Raw genomic sequence first — 21,934 nt, 5'->3', positions numbered from 1 at the left:
AACAATTAAATAATTTCCTAAAGATTTCGGATAAATTAAAAAGATTTTACAAACTTCAATGATTTCCCAAACAGTTTAAAAAGATTTAAATAATTTTACAAACATAACCAAATAGTTAAAAAATATTTAAATAATTTCTCAGAGATTTCACCAAGATTCCAGCTAGATTAAAAAAAAATTCAAAAGTATTTTAATCATTTCCTACAGATTTATAAGATTTCAAACAGATTTAAAATATTTCGCAAAGATTTTTGACAAATTAAAAATATTTCACAAAGACTTCAAAATTATTGCACAAAGATTTCTGTGAGATATAAATGATTTTCCAAAGATTTCACAAATATTTCAAAGACTTCAGATAGATTTAAAACATTTGAGAGATATTTTAATGATATCCGACAATTTTATAAAATTTCTCAAAAAATTACAAATATTTTGCAAAGATTTGAGCTAGATTTAAAAGATTTCACAAAGACTACAATTATTGCACGAAGATTTCTGTTAGATTTGAAAGATTTATTTCCAATATTTCACAAATATTTTAATGATTTCCTACAGATTTCTAAGATTTCAAAAAGGTTTCAAATATTTCACAAAGATTTTAAATGATTTTAGGAAGAGTTATCAAAGATTAGAATTAATACAGAAATTAGAAAAATTTCAAAAATATTTCACACTGAAATTGGATAGACTTAAAAGATTTCAGATAATATTTGAAAGATTTCACGAAAACTTCAATGATTTCCAAAAGATTACAATAATTTTACGATTATTATTAAATATTTTACATATTTCGCTAAAATTTTGATCAGATTTAAATAATTCCATAGAGACTTCAATGATTTTCCAAATATTTCATAATAATCACCAAATATTTCAAATATTGAGGAAAGATTTCACAAAGATCAGAATGATTTTCTAAAGATTCAAAAAATTGCACAAAGATTTCAGCGACATTAAAAAAAAAAATTCACAAGTATTTTAATAATTTCCTACTGATTTATAAGATTTCACAAAGATTTCAAATATTTCACAAAGACTACAAAATTATTGCATTAGGATTTCTGTGAGACTTAAATGATTTTCTAAAGATTTCACAAATATCTCAAAGATTCAGCAAAGATTTCAGATAGATTTAAAACATTTGACGAATATTTTTATGACTTCCAAAAAATTTCTAGGATTTCACAAAGATTACAAATATTTTTCAAAGATTTTGTTTATATTTAAAAGATTTTACAAAGATTACAATTATGACACAAAGATTTTTGTTAGGTTTGAAAGATTTCACAAAGATTTTAAAGATTTAACAAAGATTTCAGACAGATTAAAAATATTTCACAAGTATTTTAATGATTTCCTGCAGATTTATCAGATTTCACAAAGATTTCAAATATTTAGCAAAGATTTTTGATAAATTAAAAATATTTCACAAAGACTACCAAATTATTGGATTAGGATTTCTGTGAGATTTAAATGAATTTCCAAAGATTTCACAAATATTTCAAAGATTTCAGATAGATTTAAAACATTTGAAAGATATTTTCATGATTTCCTACAGATTTCTAAGATTTTGCAAAGATTGCAAATATTTTGCAAATATTTTGGCTAGATTTAAAAGATTTCACAAAGACTACAACTATTGCACAAAGATTTCTGTTAGATTTGAAAGATTTTACAAGGATTTTAAAGATTTCAGATAGATTTAAAAGATTTCACGAATATTTTAATGATTTCCCACTGATTTCTAAGATTTCAGGGTGATTTGAAATATGTCCAAAGATATCTGATAGATTTATAAGATTTAACAAACTCTTCAAAATTATTGCACAAACATTTGTGTTAGATATGAAAAGCTGCACAAAGATTTCAATGATTTTACGAGGATTTCACAAAGATTTAAATAATTTGACCAAAATATGACAAAATATATCAAAAATATTCTTAACATTTCGTAAAAATTTTGAAAGATTTCATAGAGATTTCACAAAAATTTGAATAATTTCCTAAATATTGAAAAGGTTTCAGAAAGTCTACAAAATGATTAAACAAAGATTTCTGTTAGATTTAAAAAGTTGCACAAAGGTTTCAATGATTTTCAAAATATTTCACAAAGATTTAAAATTTTTTTGATAAATTAAAAAGATTTCACAAAGACTACAAAATTATTGCATTAGGATTTCTGTGAGATTTAAACGATTTTCCAAAGATTTCACAAATATTTCGAAGATTTCTGATAGATTTAAAACATTTGAGAAATATTTTAATGATTTCCTACAGATTTATAAGATTTTGCAAAGATTACAAATATTTTTCAAATATTTAGGCTAGATTTAAAAAATTTCATAAAGACTACAATTATTGCACAGAGATTTTTGTTAGATTTGAAAAGATGCACAAAGATTTCAATGATTTTCTAAAGATTTCATAAAAATCCCAAGAATTCGGAAAATATTTCAAAAATATTTCAATGTTTTCCCAAAGATTTTTAAGATTTCCCAAACATTATTTATTATTTCCAAAGTTTCACAAATATTTGAATGATTTTCTACAGATTTCTAAGATTTCAAAAAGGTTTCAAATATTTCAAACATTTCACAAAGATTTTCAATGATTTTAGAAAGATTGATCAAAGATTAGAATTAATACAAAAATTCGAAAATTTTCACAAATATTTTACACTGAAATCGGATAGACTTAAAAGATTTCAGATACATTTAAAATATTTCACGAAGACTTAAATGATTTCTCAAAGATTTCAATAATTTCACGAATATTATTAAATATTTTAAATATTTCGCAAAGATATTGGATAGAATTAAATAATTTTACAGATGCTTCACTGATTTTGCAAAAATTTCAAAAAGATTTCAATAATTTCACAAATATTACCAAATATTTCAAACATTCAGCAAAACTTCACAAATATTTCGCAAAGATTTCGGATAGATTTAAAGGATTTTGCAACGACTTTGATGATTTCCCAAAGATTTAAATAATTTTCCGAAGATTATAAATATTTCGCAAAGATTTCGGAAATATTAAAAATATTTCACAAAGTTTCAATTGATTCTTTATTTTGAAAAATTAATTTTAAGAAAATGTTTGTAAAAATTCTAAAAAATTTCAAATGATTTTCTAACCTTGCGGAAAAGAATGCAGAAGATATTAAATCAAAAATTTTCAATTTTGCAACATTACAAAATTATAGAAAAAAAATCGAATAAGTTTGAGACATTTTGAAGTTTTGAAACGTTTCAAGAAAATAGAACAATTTTCTTAAGATTTCTAGGAAATTTTCCAATGATTTTTTATTTTAAAAAATGTATTTTAAAATAAGTAGATTTTTTCAGATTGCGAAATAAAATTTTGAAATTTTTCAACGATTCTGAAAGGTTTTATGATCATAAAAAATTGCTGTTCAGATTTATGGCAATATTTTTTTATTTATTTAAAAAAATTTTTTTTAATGATTTTAGGAGAATATCCTTTCAATATTTTAAAATAATAAAAAATATTTACAAAATGGTAAAAAACAAATCCGGAAGGTTTAAAAACAATATAATAAACAGTAATATCATCATTCGAAATTTTTATTTTTTATTAAACGTTATTTTTCAGTCTAAACTATAATTTACGTAAGATTTTTTTCTTTCTTGATGAAAACCCCTTTTTTTGGCTGAAAATTTATAAATTTTGATGAAAATTCGTCTTTTTGGTTAAAAAATTCACAGCTCTTTAGGTAGAAAGTTTATATTTTTAAGTTGACATTATTTGGTTTTAAATAAAAATTTTTTTTGGTTAATGATTCAACAATTTTGATAAAAATTCATCTTTTTGGATGAATTTAAGTTTTTTTGCATCTTGGTAGAAAATTCATATATTTCATTAAAAATTAAATTATTTGGTTAAAAATTACATTTTTTGTTGAAAATTCATATTTTAGGATTCTAAAGTAAACTTTTTTGTATAATATTTGTCTCTTTAGGGAAATATTTAATCTTTTTTAAAAAAAATTGTTAAAAAGTTGCATTTTTTTAATGAATTCAACTCTTTTTGATTTAAAGTTAAAATATTTTCTAGTTGAAATAAGATTGATTACACTTTTCATTGAGAATTTATCTGTTTTGGTTACAAATTAAACTGATTTATTAAAAATGTATTTTTTTGGTTGAAGATTCAAGATATTTATTCAAAATTAATTACTTTGGTTAAAAATGTAACTACTTAATGAAATTTCATTAATTTTTGTCAGGATTTATATATTTAATTGAAAATTCATCTTTTATGGTGTCAAATTAATCTTATTTTAGAAAACTCATATTTTCGGGTTATAAAGTTGAACCTGTTTTTTAGAAAAAATCTCCGGAACAAATTCCATCTTTTTGGTTTAGGATTTAACTATTTTATTAAAAATTCATATTTCTTGGATGAATGCATCAGTTTTTTATTCAAAATAAAAATATTTCCTAGTTGAAATTTCAATCGTACATTATCTTTTTCACTGAAAGTTTATTTTTCTTGGTTGAAAAATTCAACTATTTGGTTGCAAATGAACTTTCGTTTAGAAATTTCGACTTGACATATATGAAATCTTCAAAAATCTTTTTTAATTCACTGAAGACTTAGAAAAAATTTAACATTTATATAAACTTAAAAAGAAATTCACAAAATGAATAGTTATTCGAAATTTTTATTTTGAATTAAAAATTATTTTCCCCTTTGAATCAATAACAAAACAAAGAGACTAATTTACCTTAACTTGAGTGTCTTGGTGCACGACTCTCGTAAATGCTCCATGTTCCATTGCTTTTACGACTCCCTTTCCTCGTAACTCGTTCAATTTCGCCTCCACGGCTGATGGTTCCCAACCATGTGCCCTAAAACAATCAATTATTTCAGGTTTAAATCACGTTTATTGTGGTACTCTCTATTGATTTATAAAATTCTTGGAAAAATTTCAAATGAATTTTTATTGCGAAAAATTAATTCTATAAGAAAACTAAAAGAGGTTTCACAATATATTAAAAGATTTCCTAACGGGATGTAAAATCTGGAAGATTTAAAGGAAAATTTTTTAATTTTAAAAAATTTTCTAAAAAATTCAAGTCAGTTTAAATAATATTTAGTAATTTTAGATGCTTTGAATAGTTCAAAAATATTTTAACACTTGAAAAGATTTCTCAAGACTTATAAAATATTTAAAAAAATTTTTGAACACCTAAAAGTCTTAAATATCTTTTAAACTGACTCGAATTTTTTCCCTACAAATTTGTAAAATCCTGTGAAATAAGAAAAAATCTAGATTTTTTTTGACATCTGAAATCTAAATTTTCTATGTATTACAAAGTATTTTTCTTTTAAATAGAAAAAGATTAATTTAGAATTTTGAAAAAATGTAGAACCTTTTCACAAATTTTTAAATGCTTCAAGAGAATGATTTTTTATTCTGAAAAATTAATTCTTAAGAATATTGAAATAGGTTTCACAATCTTTTAAAATATTTTTGCACAAGTTGAAAAAATCTGGAAGATTTTAAAGCAAATTTTTTTTATTACACGATTTTTTTTTAATTTTCTAAAAAATTTAAGTAATTTTAGAAGATGGTTAGTAATTTTCGATGCTTTGAACAGTTCAAAAATATTTTAACACTTGAAAAAGATTTCCGAAAATTTAAAAAATTTTTTCGAACATCTAAAAGTCCTCAATATCTTTTAAACTGACTCGAATTTTTTCCCTCGAAATTGTTCAAATCCTGTAAAATAAAAAAATCTAGATCTTTTTGACGTCTGAAATCTGAAACTTCTATTTTGCATTAAAAATTATTTTTCTTTTAAATAAAAAAAAATTAATTTTGGATAACTGTACGTAAGGAAAAAATAACTTTTCTAATTTTCGAGTACTAGTTGAGAGGCTATAAGGTCTTTAAACAAGTTCTCTATTTATTTATTTAGAATCATAAGCCCTACTTACTAAAAAAATCAAGGTTTAGAGATTAAATTCCAGGCCAAATCAACACTTTAATTACTAAATTTTTAGTTTTTTTACTAGTTTTTAAAAATAATTTGTTACTTTCGTTAGAAAAGATAGTTAAAATAAAATTGAACCAATTTAAATTTAAAATCTTCCAAATTTAATTCTTTTGAATTTTAAATTATTTAAAATTCAACAATTTTAAATTTAAAACCTTTGAATTTTAACAATTTTTAAAACTGTTCCAAAGTAAACTATAATAAATTTACGCGACGAAATTGGATTTATACCCTAGAAAGAGAAAAAATGCTTTATTTGAATGTTTTAAAAGTAAAAATGAAGATGATAGCCAATTTTATTTTTACAAGAACGAAGAAGAACGTAAAATATAAATTTGTGCCTTGGAAAAATTGCTAGAAAAAGACCCCCTTTATAATTTTTGATCTCACCTAGTTTTATTGAAAAACTTAATTTGCTGATAAATTTTGTTTCTTGTTTCTTATATAATTAGTCTAAATAGAAAAGCTATGAGTGTACCCACATGTTTTTAAAACTCAAAACTTTTTATCATAAACTGATAACATTTTTTAAATAAAAAGAATATCTTCAGAAAATTCGAATACTAATATGTATCTAGACTAATCTTTTATCTGCTATAAAACAGTGAAAAGCGAATAATAAAAAACGAAAAAACATTTTATACTCACTTTGCTAAGTCGATCACAGTCACCGGATTTGGATAAGCAGATTCTATCAGTTCGAGGACTTTCTCAACTGTAAGTTCTATCACTTGAAGAGATGCTTCGTCCGATGAAACTACCAAAGACAAAAAAAGTTATTACCATGGAAAAGATTTATTAAAAATTCCCAATTCGTTAAAAAGTGGAAGTTAAATAATATTAAAGGGCAAAAATCCTGAAACGAGGGCGTCTTTTCTCAAGTATTTAAGCCGAAAGATAGTGCACGTTGAGCCTCAACCATCTTCAACTTAAAAAAGGTTTAACTCAATTTTTCTTTACAGTCTTAAAATTTCTAATTTTATAAATAATTAATTATTTTTTAAATTACAAATTTTTGAGAGACTTGAGTATATAACAAAATGTTTTCCAAAATTTTCACAGCTTTTTTAGTTTAGTTTTTTAGTATTACGTCCAACAAATTATTTTTGATAAATAAACATATTTTTTGTGAAAATAGAATTGAATTTTGTTTATTTCAAAAAAGGGTTTTTATTTTGTTTTCATTAACTATTAAACACGTTTATATTTACAAAAAATAACAGGGGAACATCCATTAATTACGTAATCATGGATTATAAGAGATTTATCAATTTATCAAGGCATTTTACAAAGTTTAATGGTCCTGCAAGGAGTTTAATAAAATCTAAAAATATTGTATATTTCGACGCATTTTAAGGGATTTAAGGAGATTTAAAAATATTTAAAAAGAAGTCACATGTTTGCAAAGGATTTTAATCTTTTAAAGGATTTTAATGGGATTAAAAAAAAACTCACTCAGATTTTAAATGATTTTGAAAGATTTCAAGAGCTAAAAAAATTACCCAATACAATTTCAGACAGGGCGTGCAAGAACATAATTCAAGGTCTTTGTCCGGTTTTTTATGTCAAGAAGTCAAGTTTTTCCAGGACTCCTTTTTTTACAACAAATAATGAAATAACCGTTTTTTATAAATGTAACAAATAATCTATTACACTTTTTATTGGCCAAAATATTTTAAAGAAATCAGAACTATAAATAAAAAAATTCCTAATTTCTTGATTGCATAAGTCGTCTTTGAAATCCTTTAAATCTTTGTAACCTTTAAAAATCATTGTGAATTCGTTAAAATCTCTTGAAATTTAGAATCGTTAGAATCTTCATGAAATGTTGAAACTTTTGTGAAATCTTTTGGAATCTTTTTAAGTTTTTGTAAAATATTTGAAATCTGAAATTTTTTGAAATCTTTTGAAATTTTTATAAAATCTTTAAAATATTTGTTTGTGAAATATTTCGTATTCGTTTAAAATCATTGAATTTTTTTGAAATATTCTCAAATTTATTGAAAACTTTAGAATTAATTTAACATATTTGAAATATTTTCGAAATCTTTCGAATTCGTTTGAAATCATTGAAATATTTTTAATCATTTGCAATCTTCGAAATTTTTTTAAATCTTTGAAATCTGGTGCACTGTGCCCTTTTTGAAATATTTGTAATTCTTATATACTTTTGAAATCTGTATGTACTGTTTATGAAATCTTTGACATATTTGCAAAATCTTTCTAAAATATTTTTTATTCATTTAAAATCATTAAAACATTTTTCATCCCTGTAAAATCTTTTGAAATCTTAGAAATCTGGTTTACCATATCCCTTTTGAAATCTTTATAATCTTTATCTTTATGTTTAAAATCATTGTTGGTGAAATGTTTTTCATTAGTTGAAATCGTTGAATTATTTTAAAACTTAGTAAAATATTATCTAATCTTCGAAAATGTTTGGAAACTGGTTTGAAATCGTTTCAAATTTTGGAAATTTCTTTAAATCTTCGAAATCCTTCAAATCTTTTGAAATTTTTGTGAAGTCTTTGTGAAATTGTTGTGAAATCGTTTTAATCTGGTTTTAAATATTTTAAAACCTTTGAAATATTTTGAACCATTTTGAAATATTTAGTAATGTTTTGTAATCTGGTGTACTGTACACTCAAAACCGATTGGTGAATCCTTGAAAAATCCGTGATATCGCCGTGGCTAATTATAATTCTGAAACTGAATTACCATCGAAATATTCAACTAATAATTTTTATAACTTGTAAGTTGAATATCACAAAAAAAGTATACTTTAACATTCAATATTAGAGAAGATTAAATTAAAAACTTATAGAATTATTCACAATATAAAAATCTGTTCATTGCAATATATAAAATAATTGGTAAACTCTAAAAAAAAAAAATTTCTAGAAATTTCTTTATTTATTTTGTGAATATTAAGAAATAAATTATATCTTGATAAATAAAAACTTTTCAGTAACAAGATTTCTTCTAAAGGAGATTTTTCTTTCATAATAGACTAAAAGTTTAAAATTACTTCTCGCATTTCAATTAAATAACTGATTTTTAAAACAAAATCTTGTAAAAAATTTCCAGAAATTTTAATGTGAATGATTTGAAAAAGTCTTGTAATATTTCCAAATATTTAACGGCATTTCAATGATATTAACCGATTTTTATCAGATTTTAATGATTTCAAGACATTTCAGGAATTTCAAAAGATTTGAAAGATTTATAAAAAAATTTGAAGTATATTCACAGTTTTTAAAGTATTTTAAGAGGTTTCCAGGGAATTCAATTATATTAAAGGGATTTCAGAAGAAAATTTCAAAGAGAAGCTCAATTTTTTCAAGAGATTTGACAAGATTTCAAGGGACTTCAAAGAATTGAACAAAATGTGAAGAGATTTTTACAGAATTCAGTACAATTTCAGAGAGAATTTTAATTTATTACGGGATTTTACGAGATTTTAAGGGATTTCAAGAAGTTTAATAAAATTTTATGGAATTTCAAGATATATTGAAGGATTTTAAGGGATTTTCAGAGATTTAAAAATATTTCAAAAGAAGACACGGGATTTTAAAGGATTTAAGGAGATACCGAATTATTTTTGGAAATTTTAAAGGATTTCACGGGATTTTAAGCGGATATCAAAGATCTGAAAGGATTTCAAAAGATCTCCTACGATTAAAAAAAAATTTAACGCATTTTCAAAGGCGCAAAAGAGTTTGGATTATTTATTTATTAAGATTTTAGAGGATTTGGTAAAATTTTCAAATATTTAACAGAATTACAAAGGGTTTCCGAATATTATGAAGGATTTCGAGAATTTTGTATGTCTTTTAAAAATTTTTTAAATTACGGGATTTCAAGGTTTTCGTAAATATTGCCATACATGTTAACGATTTTAATGAATTTCAAAGGGAATCAAAATGTTTTAAAGAATCTCGTAATATTTTGAAATATTTTACGGGATTTCAAGCGATTTTAAGGATTTCAAAAGGTTTCAGGGAATTTTGAAGAACTTTAAAGGATTTTCAGGGACTTCAATCGTATTAAAGGGAGTTCAAACGATTATGTATGATATCTATGGAATTTAAAGGACTTCAAGACAGTTTCACAGATTTTTAAATTTAGCTCTTTTTGTGCGATTATTTTGCACAATTTGAATTTCTTGAGTATTTGTTTTTGAAACATTTTATGAAATACAATAATTCTTTTAAAGCCTTATTGTGAACTTTTGTTGCACAATTCGATTTTTTTTAAATTTAAGTTTGTTTAAAATATGTACTTTCAAATTTCCAAGATTTCCAGGGATTCCCCTAAATTGCTACGCAAAAAACTTCATAAAACACCATTATCAATGTATCCAATTCTCTTGCAAGAGCTTTTTACTCAGTTATTAAAGTGCACTTCCTAAACAATAATTTGAAACATGTGAGTAAAAGAATTTAATTTCACTTATTTATTTAAAAAAGGGATTCATAGTTTTGTTTCTTTAAATATTTAATACGTCTAAAAACTATCTAATAGTAATAAGCAATAAAGAAAGTACGATTGCAAAAACATTTTAATAATTTATTTTGATAGAAAGTAATTTTTCACTGGTTTGAAATTAATTTGTTACTGAAAATTTAACTATTCAATTTCCGGTTAAAAATTGATCTTTTTTAGTTGAAAATTTATCTTTTTGGTTCAGAAAATCATCGGGTTTGATAGAAATTAAATGCTTGTCTGTTAAAAATAAAACTTCTTTCAAAATCAGTAGAAAAAAGTATTCTGTAAAGAAAAATTCAGGACAAGAACTTTCAGGTTGAGAATGATTAAAGTTCACCATGAGGAATTCTAGAATAAATAAAATAATAATCAGGAAGATGCATCTACAATGAAACGCATGAAGCCTTTCAGAAATACATTGATGAAGAAAAATATCATTGCAATAACATTTTCTACAATCAGTTAAAAAAATGTGTGGCTTTGTGCTAGAATCTTTACTTTTTTCTACTTTGATTATTGTCTAGAACTCGTTGTATGTTGCGTGCAAATTTCCTATTGAAATAAACTAATTTGAAATTAACATAGAAAAAGTCAAGGGATGAGAAAAATATAAATATGATTTTAATCATGATGTAATGTTCGGCTGAAATGAAATAAAACTTGGATAATTGGTAAGAGTTTCAGGTTTGTGAATACTTTTTCAGATTTAAGCATCTTTAAAAAATACACACATTTGTTATTGATTCAAGAATAAGAAGGCAAGCTGTCAGTTTTCGTGTTAAGTCGATGTTGTTATGGTTACTATCGAAATTACTTGTACGTTCCACAATCACAGATCAACATTAGTTAATTTTTTTTTTGCATAATAAATCATATTCATTTTGGATAAACAAAAATTGGAAAAAAGGTTTTAAGAGCGATTTTAGAAAAGGAAATTCAAGAATTACAATAAAACAATTTCAAGAAATAATGAATGAAGAAAACAAAAAGCAATTTGCGAAAACCAAAATAAAGCAAAAGGTGGTCCAAATCTTTATTCGCAGGGTGGCCGTTTTAATTAAGGCAAAATTCGCGATTATTTCCCGATTTTCAATTTTTTTTAAGGTCATTGAAATAAAAAAAATCGAACTCTTAGAGCCGTAAATTTTTTTATTTTAAGTAATCAAAACTTAATTGCAAATTAAAGGACTAAAAATGAAAATCTATGATTTTAAGGTTTTATATTTGAAGCTTAAAAAATTGTTAAATTAGGACATTTTAATTCGAATTCTCAATATTTTAATTAAAAATTGGAGCTTTCAAAATTTTTCAAATCAAAAATTTTAAATTAAATTGAAATTTTTTACGCTACACATTTTTTACATTAGGAATTAAATTATTTTTATTTTTAAATAGTCCATGAAAATTCTTCTGTTTTGGTAGAAATTTCATATTTTTTTAGTTAAAAGTTTATCTGTTTGGTTGAAAATTATTCTTTCTGGGTTAAGGATTCAACTACTTGATAGAATGTTGAACTAATGTGTTGAAAAATCATTTTTCTTGTTGAACATTTATCATTTTAGTTGAAAATTCGTAATTTTAGTAGATTAAAACTGTGTTTTTTTATTTGAAATTAAAATATTTTTTAACTATTCCATTATTGGTTTAATTTTACCTTTTTCAACTTTAAATTAAACTTTTTTGTTGGACATTCACTTATAATGTTGAAAATTAGTTTTTTTTTATTCTGAGTTGGAAATTAATTTTTTGAACTGAAACTTTAGCATTTTATTTGCAGTTAAAAATTGATCTTTTTTAGTTGAAAATTAAACTAATTAGTTGAAAATGCATGTATTTGGTTGAAATTTCGTCTTTTTGCTTTAAAAGCGTAACTGTTTTGGTAAAATTAATTTTTTTGGTTAAAAATTATTCTTTTCAGTGGAGAATTCAGCTAATTTGTTGAAAATGTGCATTATTAGTAAAGTACAAATGTTTCTGATTTAAAATAAAAATATTTCTCAGTTGAAATCTCAACTATTAAAGCTTTTATTGAGAATTAATCTTTATTAGTTGAAAACTAACTACCTAGTTAAAACTAAAACAAATCATTGTTTTAGATTAAGGTTCAACACTAAAAATAATTCTCTTTGGTTGAAAATTTTGTCGAAAATTTTTTGTTTCTTTGTTAAAATTTAATTTTTTTAACTGAAAATTCAACAGCCTTTTCGATTGAAAATTAATTTTCTTTTTTTGTTAAAAATGAATGTATTTGGTTGAAAATGTGTACTTTTGGTTTAAAACATCATCTATTTTGGTGCATTTTTTTTGTTTGTTTAAAATTAATTTTTTTTTTGGTAGCGAATTCAACTATTTTGTTTAAGATTCGTATTTTTTGGTAGAATTCAACTGTTTTTGATTTAAAACAAAAATGTTTTCTAATTGAAATATTAAGTATTATATTTTTTATTGCAAATTAATCATTTTTTGGGTTGAAGATTGATCATTTTATTCAAAAATTCAACTCTTATTTCGAAATTTTAACTAGTTTAACTATTTTAACTATTTATTTTGTTAATGTTAACATATTTAAATTGTCAAAAAATAAATTCACTGTGATTTTCCGGTCTCAAAAAATTCAGGATCGTTTACCGGTTTCTCGGTCCAGCGGCCACCCTGTTTTATAATAAGTGCTCTGTTTAAAAAAATCCATTTTTAAATTACTAGTCAAGTATTTGGCTGGCGATTTTTTTCCTTAAAGTTCTCTCTAAACATAACTTATAATTAAAGTATATTTAAATCATTCTTTTTTGTAACAAAGTCTATATTTTAATTTATACTTGAAGTTTTAAGTGTTTTGTACAATATTTCCCAAACCATTAACTCATAAATAAATCTTTAATTTAAAAAACACATCCAGCCAAATAACTTAAATGAGTTTTAAAAATAATCTTTCCAATTTGAAAACGTTTTAGAAATCGCTAAAGCCTTGGAACTGGAAAAAAAACTTTTTCGTGAAGACCCTAATAAAGCATTATCAGGCCTCGAACTCACTTCAGAGATCAAAAATAGTGTAAATAATGTCGCAAATTTGAAAAAATGATCCGAAATAAAAAAGTGTACAATGAAAAATTCAAGTTACTTTTTTAAGTCTATGATTTCACGAAATTCCTATTTATTTATCGCAAGCTTCATAGCCTGTTTCCTATTTCCCTCGTTTTCTCGATTTTTTGCTTATAAACAAACTAGTCAATAAAACCCAATAAGAAAATATAAGAATTTTTGGCTGAAGTTTATTTTTTTGGTTAAAAAGTACAATAATTAGTTTTAGTTCAAGAATTAATCTATTTTTATGAAAAATTTTAATAGTTCAAAATTGAATTACTTTGTTGAAGATTGAACAATTTGGTTAAAAAGCCATATTTGTTGGTTGAAAATTGAACTCTTTTCGGTTAAAAATAAACTATATTGCTAAAAATTTAACTGTTTTGTATAAAAATCGTATTTTTTGTAAGAAAGTTCAACAATTTAGCAGAAAATGTAACTATTTGGGAACACATTTATGTATTTTATTGAAAATTTGTCATTATTTGTAAAAAATCATGTTTTTTGTTGTTAAAAATGCAACTTTTTGGTTTAAAATTAATCTCTTCGAATTGAAAATTCAAGTATTTTGTTGAAAATCCGTTTCAGTTGTAAAATGCAACTACCTTTTATTTTTAATTAAAATTTTCTTGTTGAAATGTGAAAATTAACAAATTTATTGGAAAATTCATTTTTGTTGGTAAGATTAAACTATTTTAATTTTAAAGTCTTTTTTTTTATCAAGCATTGCAAGTTTCACTAAAAATTCATCTTTTCAGTTTAAAAATTCACTTCCATAGTTAAAAGTTGAACTACTTTCATCAAAGTTAATTTTTTTTTAAGATTAATAAATTTAGTAAAAAGTTTTTTTTTGTTCAAACTTAATTTTTTAACTGAAAATTCTAACTACTTTGTAGAAATTAAATTTTTTGTTGGGAACTCTAATTATTTTTTTGAGTGGAAAATTCGTTTTTAAAAATTGAAATTGAAATCTCTTGAATAAAATTATTCAATTTTTTGTTGAAACTGATTATTTTTAAATTTTTTAATTCTACTATTTAGTTAAAAGTGTTTGAAAATGAACAGAATATAAATTAAAAATTAATTCAAAGAGAAAAAAAGGACTACTATTAGGTCCATTATCCAAAATATTTAGCTACAATTTTTTTAATTCGACTCATGTTTTTGGTTTAAAAATTCATCTCTTTCTTTAGTAATTTCACCTTTTTCGTTAAAAATGTAACTGTTTGGTTAAAAATTAATTCGTTTCGTTTGAAAATGAACTTTATTTTGAAAATTCAACTGTTTTATAGAAAATTTTTATTTGTGGCTCGAAAATGGAACAATTCATTATTTTGGTTTTAAGTTAAAAATTCGTTTCTTTTTTCTTTAAAATTAATTTTTTTAATACAAAATTAGATTACTTTGTTAAAATTTAACTTTTTTGTTGAAAGCTCAACTGATTTGTAAAAAAACTCGTATTTCCAGCTCAAAAATTCCACCATTTAGTACAAAATTGAACTTTTTGTAGAAAATTGAAAATTAACTTCTTTAAATGAAAATTTATTATTACATTTTTGGTTAAAATCGATCTTTTTATTTTAAATTTCGACTATTTTGTTTAAAATGTTTGGAAACGAACAAAATAAAATTTATAATTAATTTTCTAGAAATTTGACCACCATCACATAAAAATCTATGTATTTTGTTAAAAACTCATATTGTTTGGTAGAAAATTAATTTTCTGTGTATAAAATTGAACTATATGGTTGAAAATTCAACGGTTTTGTAGCAATCTCAAAATTTGCATATATTTTGTTTAAAAATCCAACAGTTCGCTTCAAAATTAACCTGTTTTGTGTCGAAAAAAAGTGTCAAATAGTGTCAATAATGTGGTGAGTCCGAGACCTGAATTATTTATCTTTCAGAACTGTAACGAAAGTCGTAATATTAAGATTCTAAGTCGTGCACATGATTTTGTTTAAAGCTGTTAAAAGACATTGCTATTAAAGGATTCAGGAGCAAAATTCCTTGACCATTAGATGTTATTGTATTATTTCTACTGTGTGAGTTTGATTAACGAAAATCTGCCTGTAAAGAGTAACAAGAACGACAACAAAACATGGCCAAAGAATGCTGAATTTTATATGACTAGCCGAACCTGATTCCGACATACATTTCTCAGGCTGGGGAAGTGTGTGGAGTATATGACCACTTCGAGCTGCGAATAATAGGAATACCTTTAAATATTTATTAACAAACAATCTCAATTTCTTTTTAGAACCTGATAAGTCATTAAAAGTCAAAAATTAAAAAAGTAAAACTTAAATTTAATCAGTGGCCGTTCAAAAACTATGTCACATATCGAAAATATAAATAGGAATAACAATTTTCGAAATACTTGAACAATTTTTTATTCTTTAGTCTTTTTAAAATAATTCCTCTTTTTCCTTTTTTTTTTTAAATAAACTTACCCTTTTTCTCGGTTATTCGCTTAAATGCGAACTGAATTAAGAGAACCCAATAAGAAAATTAAACTAATTTTCTTTCAATGTTTATTCTTTTTTATAGAAAATTCTACTATTTGGTTAAAGATGAAACTATTTTGTTGAAATTTAGTTGCTTTTTTTTATTTGAAAATTTGTAAAATAAATTTAAAATGTAAGTAATCCATTTTCCACTGAAAATGTATCGTTTTTAGTTGAAAATGCTACAATTAAGTTTTTCATTGAAAATTCACCTTTTTTTTTGAAAATCCAACTACTTGATTGAAACTTGAACTACTTTGTTAAAAATCTTTTTTAATAGTTTAGGATTTAACAACTGAGATTGAATTTGATTGTTTTTTTTAAATAAAAATATTTTTTTTAACTGAAAATTTATTGGTTTTATTATTTATTTTTTTTTGTCAAAAAATCAACTATTTGGTAAAAATTTTTTGTTTTGTTTTGAAGACTCATGATTGCTGATTAAAATTTTTTTAATTCAACTGTTTTTTAGCAAATTTATCATTATGGCTTATTACTCACTGAACAAGTTTTTTTCGATTGAAAAATGAACTATTTGATCAAAATTATTTTTTTGTTTTTTGATGAAAAATTCTTCTTTTTTGGATTTCTGAATGAAAGTTAACTTTTGTTGAAAATTCATAAGAAAATTCAAATATTTGTAAGGAATTAATATTTTTGGTTTTAAATTTTAACAATTTAGTTGAAATTTGTTTTCTTTCTTTACTGAACAATCTGTTTTGGTTGAAAAATTCAACTGTTTGGTTGAAAATTAATTTTCTTGTTGAAAATTCAACTTTTTTATAGAAAATTCGTCACTTTTATTTAAGAATTGCCCTGCTTAGTTGAAATTTAGTCTTTTTGTCTAAAAAATTCTATTAATTTAGCAGAAAATTCAATTATTCGTTTGAAAAATCATATTTTCGGGTAGAAAATTCATCTGTTTTGTAGAGAAATCGCCTTTTTGACTTTAAAATCCAACATTTTGTAGGAAATTCATATTTTTTATATTAAAAATTCATTTCTTGGTTAAAAATCCACTATTTTTTGACCAAAATAAATGTTTAAATCATTTATTTTGGTCGAAAAATCAAATATTTGGTTAAATTATTTTTTTTGTGAACTTAATTACAGGTTAAAATTTTAAAAATTCAACTGTTTTGTAGCAAATTTATCTTTATGACTTATGGCTCACTGAAAAAGTCTTTTTCGACTGGAAAATGAACTATTTCATGAAAATTACCTTTTTTGTTTTTTGATGAAAAATTCATCTTTTTGGAATTTTTGATTGAAAATTTGCTTTTGTTAAAAATTCATAAGAAAATTCAGCTATTGTGTAAAAAATTTATCTTTTTGGTTTTAAATTTTAAGAATTTAGTTGCGATTTGGTTTCTTTCTTTACTGAAAAATCTGTTTTGGTTTAAAAATGCAACTATTTGGTTAAAAATTAAAATTCTTGTTGAAAATTCAACTTTTTCTTAGAAAATTCGTCATTTTTATCTAACAATTGCCCTGCTTAGTTGAAATTTAGTCTTTTTATGTTAAAAATTATATTATTTTAGTAGAAAGTTCAACTATTCGTTTTAAAAATCATATTTTCGGGTAGAAAATTCATCTGTTTTGTAGAGTAATCGCCTTTTTGACTTTAAAATCCAATAATTTGGTTAACATTTTTTCTCTTTCTTAAAAACAAATGTTTCTTGATCGAAAATTCATCTATTCTGGTAGAAAATTAATCTGTTTTTGTTAAAAATGCAACTGATTGGTTAAAAGTTAATCCATTTTGCTCGAAGATTCTACTTTTTTTTTACAAAAAACCGTCTCTTTTTCGTTGAATTCAATTGTTTTTTATTCAAAATTAAAAACAGTTTTTGTTGAACATCATTCTTATTTGAGAATTCATTTGTCATGGTTGCTAATTTTATTACTTGGTTAAAAATTTAATTTTTTGTTAAAAAATCAACCATTTTGATAAAAAAAAATCATCGTTTTTGACAGAAATTTCAATGTTTTGTAGAAAATTCATATCTTTTATCTTAAAAATTCATTTTTTTGGTCAATATTTATAGGCTTAGTTGAAAATTTATCTCTTTGGTTGTAAATCTAACTATTTTGTTGAAAAATCGTCTGCTTGTGTCGAAAATTCAACTATTTTTGTAAAAAATTGAATTATTTGATTGAAAACGTACATTTCTTATTAAAAATTCATATTTTTTGTATGAATTCTACTAGTTTTATTGAAAATTAAAATAATAATTTTTGGTTAAAATATCAAGTATTATATTTTTCCTTGAGAATTCATGTCTTTGGCTTGAAAATTTAACTATGAGGTTTGAAATTCCTTAAATTCAAATATTATGTTTAAAAGTAATGTATTTTATTAGAAGTTAATTTTCTTTCGTAAAAAATTAATCTCTTGGGTTGAAAATACCTTTTTTTTAGTTGAAAATTATTTTTTTTTTAGCTGAAAATTTAAGTATTCCATTTTTTGTCGAAAATTTTCTTTTTGATAGAAATTTAATGTTCTAGGTTAAAAATGGAACTATTATCTATTTCGTTGAAAATTTATTTTATATTGAAAATCTGCTAGTTTATTTTTATTTTGTTGAAAATTCAACTATATGGTAGAAAAAAAATTTTTTTCTTGCAGGTTCATAATTTCAGCTAAAATCTGTTAAAATGTTAAAGTCTGTTAAAATATTGTGTTTTGTGACGTTTTTAAACAGCCCCTTACTGAATAAAAACAAAATCAGGTCTCTTAAAAGAAAACGCTAAACTACTTTGAGTGACATTCTCGCTCATCCTTGAAATCGAGCTAACAATTAAGGCCAGCATTTTTATAGAATATAGACTCAAGGCTGCTTCCAAAAATGGTAAAAAAGTCATCCTTTTCTGAAAAAAAGTAACCCCTTCACTTAGATTTAAAATAGTTACTGAATAAATGGATTTTTTTGCTAAAAAAAAATCTTCCGTGTTGATATTACAACACTTTTGTAAATAATTCAGCTGTTTGGCTTCAAAATTCAACAATTTTGTTTAAAATTAAAATACTTTGTTGAAACACCGTGTCTTTGGGTACAGAATTAATGTTCTTTTTAAAAAATTGATCTTTTATGAAAAATTTAAATATTTGGTTAAAAATTAATCTTTTTCAGTTGAAAATTCAAGTATTTGATTAAAAGTTGATTTAATTTGTTAGAAATGCATACTTTTAAAAGATTTACCTCCTTGGTTAAAAATTTACCTATTCAATTTTTATAAAATTAATATTCCGGGTTAAAAATCATCTTTTGGGAATGAAATCTTGATGAAAACTCTTTTTTTTTTAGCAATTATGAAAATAATCCGTATAATATTTATAAAAACAAAATTGACATCATTAAACAGGGTGTCTAGCGTTTCTTAGAAACAAAATTCAAAGTCTTTTCCAGGTTTTCCAGGTCACGGAATCAAAATTTTTCAGGTCTCCGTTTTTACATCAAATAATGAAATAAACGTTTGTCATGCATGTAAAAAATGAGCCATTTCATTTTTTATTGGCTAGAAATCTCTAAAGAAAGCCGAATAGTAAAAAAACAAATTCTTAATTGTTTGCGAACATGAGTCGTCTTTGTGAAATCTTTAGGAATATTTTTAAATTTTTTAAATGTTTTTGAAATCAATGAAATCTTTTGAAATCTTCGTGAAGTATTACAAACTTTAGTGAAAGCTTGAAATTTTAGTGAAATCTTTGATAAATCTTTTGGCATTTTTCAAAGCTTTTGTAAAATCTTTAAAATTCTTGAAATCTTTGTGAACTCTTTCTTTAATCTTTATTTGCGAAATCTTTTGTGTTTGTTTAAAATCATTGAAGTCTTTTGAAATCTTCTCAAATGTGTTGAGACCTTTTTAAATCGATTAAAATCTTTAAAATGTTTTGAAATTCTTTTGTATTCTTTTAAAATCACTGGAATATTTGAAATCTTTTGAAATCTTATAAAAAATTTTGATATCGTTTAAAATATTTGGAATTTTTTAATTCTTTGAAATCTGGTGTGCTGTACTCTTGTTGAAATATTTTAAGTCCTTGAAAGCTTTGAAATCAACGAAGACTGTGCAATTTTTTTAAATCTTTAAAATATTTTTGAAATATTTCTTTAATCTTTGTTCGTGAAATCTTTTCTGTTCGTTTGAAATTGTTAAAATCTTTTCAAATCTTCTCAAATTTGTTGAAACCTTTTGAAATCATTAAAAATCTTTTAAATATTTTGAAATCTTTGAAATCTGGTGTACCAGATTCCCTTGTTGGAATCTTTGAAATTTTGTTAATGTTTCGAAATCCTTAAGAATTCTTTAAAATATTTGAGAAATCTTTTGTAATCGTTTTGAAATCTTGTCAAACATTTTTAAATCGTTTAAAATCTTTGAAATGGTTTGAAATCCTTAAAATATGGTGTACTGTGCCCTTGTTGAAATCTTTGAAATGCTCGTATTGTTTTGAAATCTTGATGAATATTTTAAGAAATCTTTGAAACTTTTGTGAAATTTTTTGACATCTCCTAAAAAAATTTGAAGTTATTTAAAATCTTTGCAATATTTTGAAATCTTTTGAAAGTTTTAAAATCTTTGTGCAATGTTCGAAATCTTAGCGAAATGTTCCAAATCTTTGTGAAATCTTTGTGAATTCGTTGGAATTATTTAAATTCTTAAAAATCTTAGTGAAATTCTTTTGATATCTTCTAAAAAATTTGAAATTGTTTAAAATCTTTAACGTGTGTGAAATCTTTATTTGAAATCTGTTGTATTCTGATTCTGAAACTGAATTAACATCGAAATTTTGAACTAATAATTTTTATAATTTATAAGTTGAACACCTAAGCGAAAAGTGCCTTGAAGTATCTTTATGTATTCTGTGATAAACAAAAGATAAATTATACCTTAACGAATAAAAAAAATTTCATCAGAAAGATTTTTTCCAAACGAGATGTTTCTTTCATAACAGGCTAAAAGATTTAAATTACTCTTCGCATTTCGATAAAACTATTATTTTAAAAGAAAAAAGAAAAAAAATAATAGTTAAAATTCATGGTTTTCGTGAAACAATCAGGGAGAGTTCCAGATTTTCAAGGTTTTCAAGGTCAATAGATACCCCGTTAAAGAATATTCAGTGAAAAGGACCACTTCAATCAGGCCTCTTTAAAAAAAACCGCTAAACTACTTTATTGAGTGACATTGTCACTCATCCTAGAAATCGAACTAACAATTAAGGCCAGAATTTTTCTAGAATATAGATTGAAGGTTGCTTCCAAAAATGGTAAAAAAGTAATCCTCTTCTAAAAAAAAGTAACACGTTCACTTAGATTAAAAAAATTAATTCTTCAAATTAAAAGGTCAAGTTTTAATAAATTTAGAGAATCTCTGTCATTTCAATTCGGACTGCTTTAATGTAATCTTGAGACGAATTTATAGGTCCTGGTTAGCCAATAGGGGCCAATTTAGTTTAATAGGACTAATTTGATTAGAGGACGACCCAGCTTTCTAACAAGCATGAAATTGCTTAACCACATACACTCCCGATTAACACGTCAGTGAATTACAGGATTTAAAGGAGCATATCTGATGCTGCAAAGTTATTAAATTTATTGCAGAATCTCGCAACATTCATGATAATCTGATAAAACTCATTAATTAAGTAAATGTCAGAGAAGCTAAAAATAGTCGGAATTTATAATCAACTCACGTGGTCTGGTTGGAAGATCTATCGGATCTTCGAGTTGCTTCAATTCAACTTCTAATTTTTTAATAGTCGGGTATTTGTGCTGCATCAACTTCATTATTTTTTTTATAAATCCAACGTAGTCTGAAAAT

The 21,934-nt window shown here is 23.7% G+C and overlaps 1 protein-coding gene across 1 annotated transcript in view; it reads right to left on the bottom strand.

The window, feature by feature from the left end:
- Positions 1-21,934, bottom strand: part of LOC117178070 — a 63,940-nt gene that overhangs the window by 29,360 nt on the left and 12,646 nt on the right. Inside the window, exons 4-6 of the mRNA XM_033369297.1 lie at positions 21,807-21,926; positions 6,681-6,789; positions 4,757-4,880 (exon numbers count right to left, since the gene is read on the bottom strand). Coding sequence (XP_033225188.1) covers positions 4,757-4,880; positions 6,681-6,789; positions 21,807-21,926 — 353 coding nt within the window. The remainder of the gene's footprint in view (positions 1-4,756; positions 4,881-6,680; positions 6,790-21,806; positions 21,927-21,934) is intronic.

The sequence above is a fragment of the Belonocnema kinseyi genome, chromosome 8 (genome assembly GCF_010883055.1).
Source record: "Belonocnema kinseyi isolate 2016_QV_RU_SX_M_011 chromosome 8, B_treatae_v1, whole genome shotgun sequence".
Classification (NCBI taxonomy): domain Eukaryota; kingdom Metazoa; phylum Arthropoda; class Insecta; order Hymenoptera; family Cynipidae; genus Belonocnema; species Belonocnema kinseyi.
This window is presented reverse-complemented; position numbering and strand designations above follow the sequence as displayed.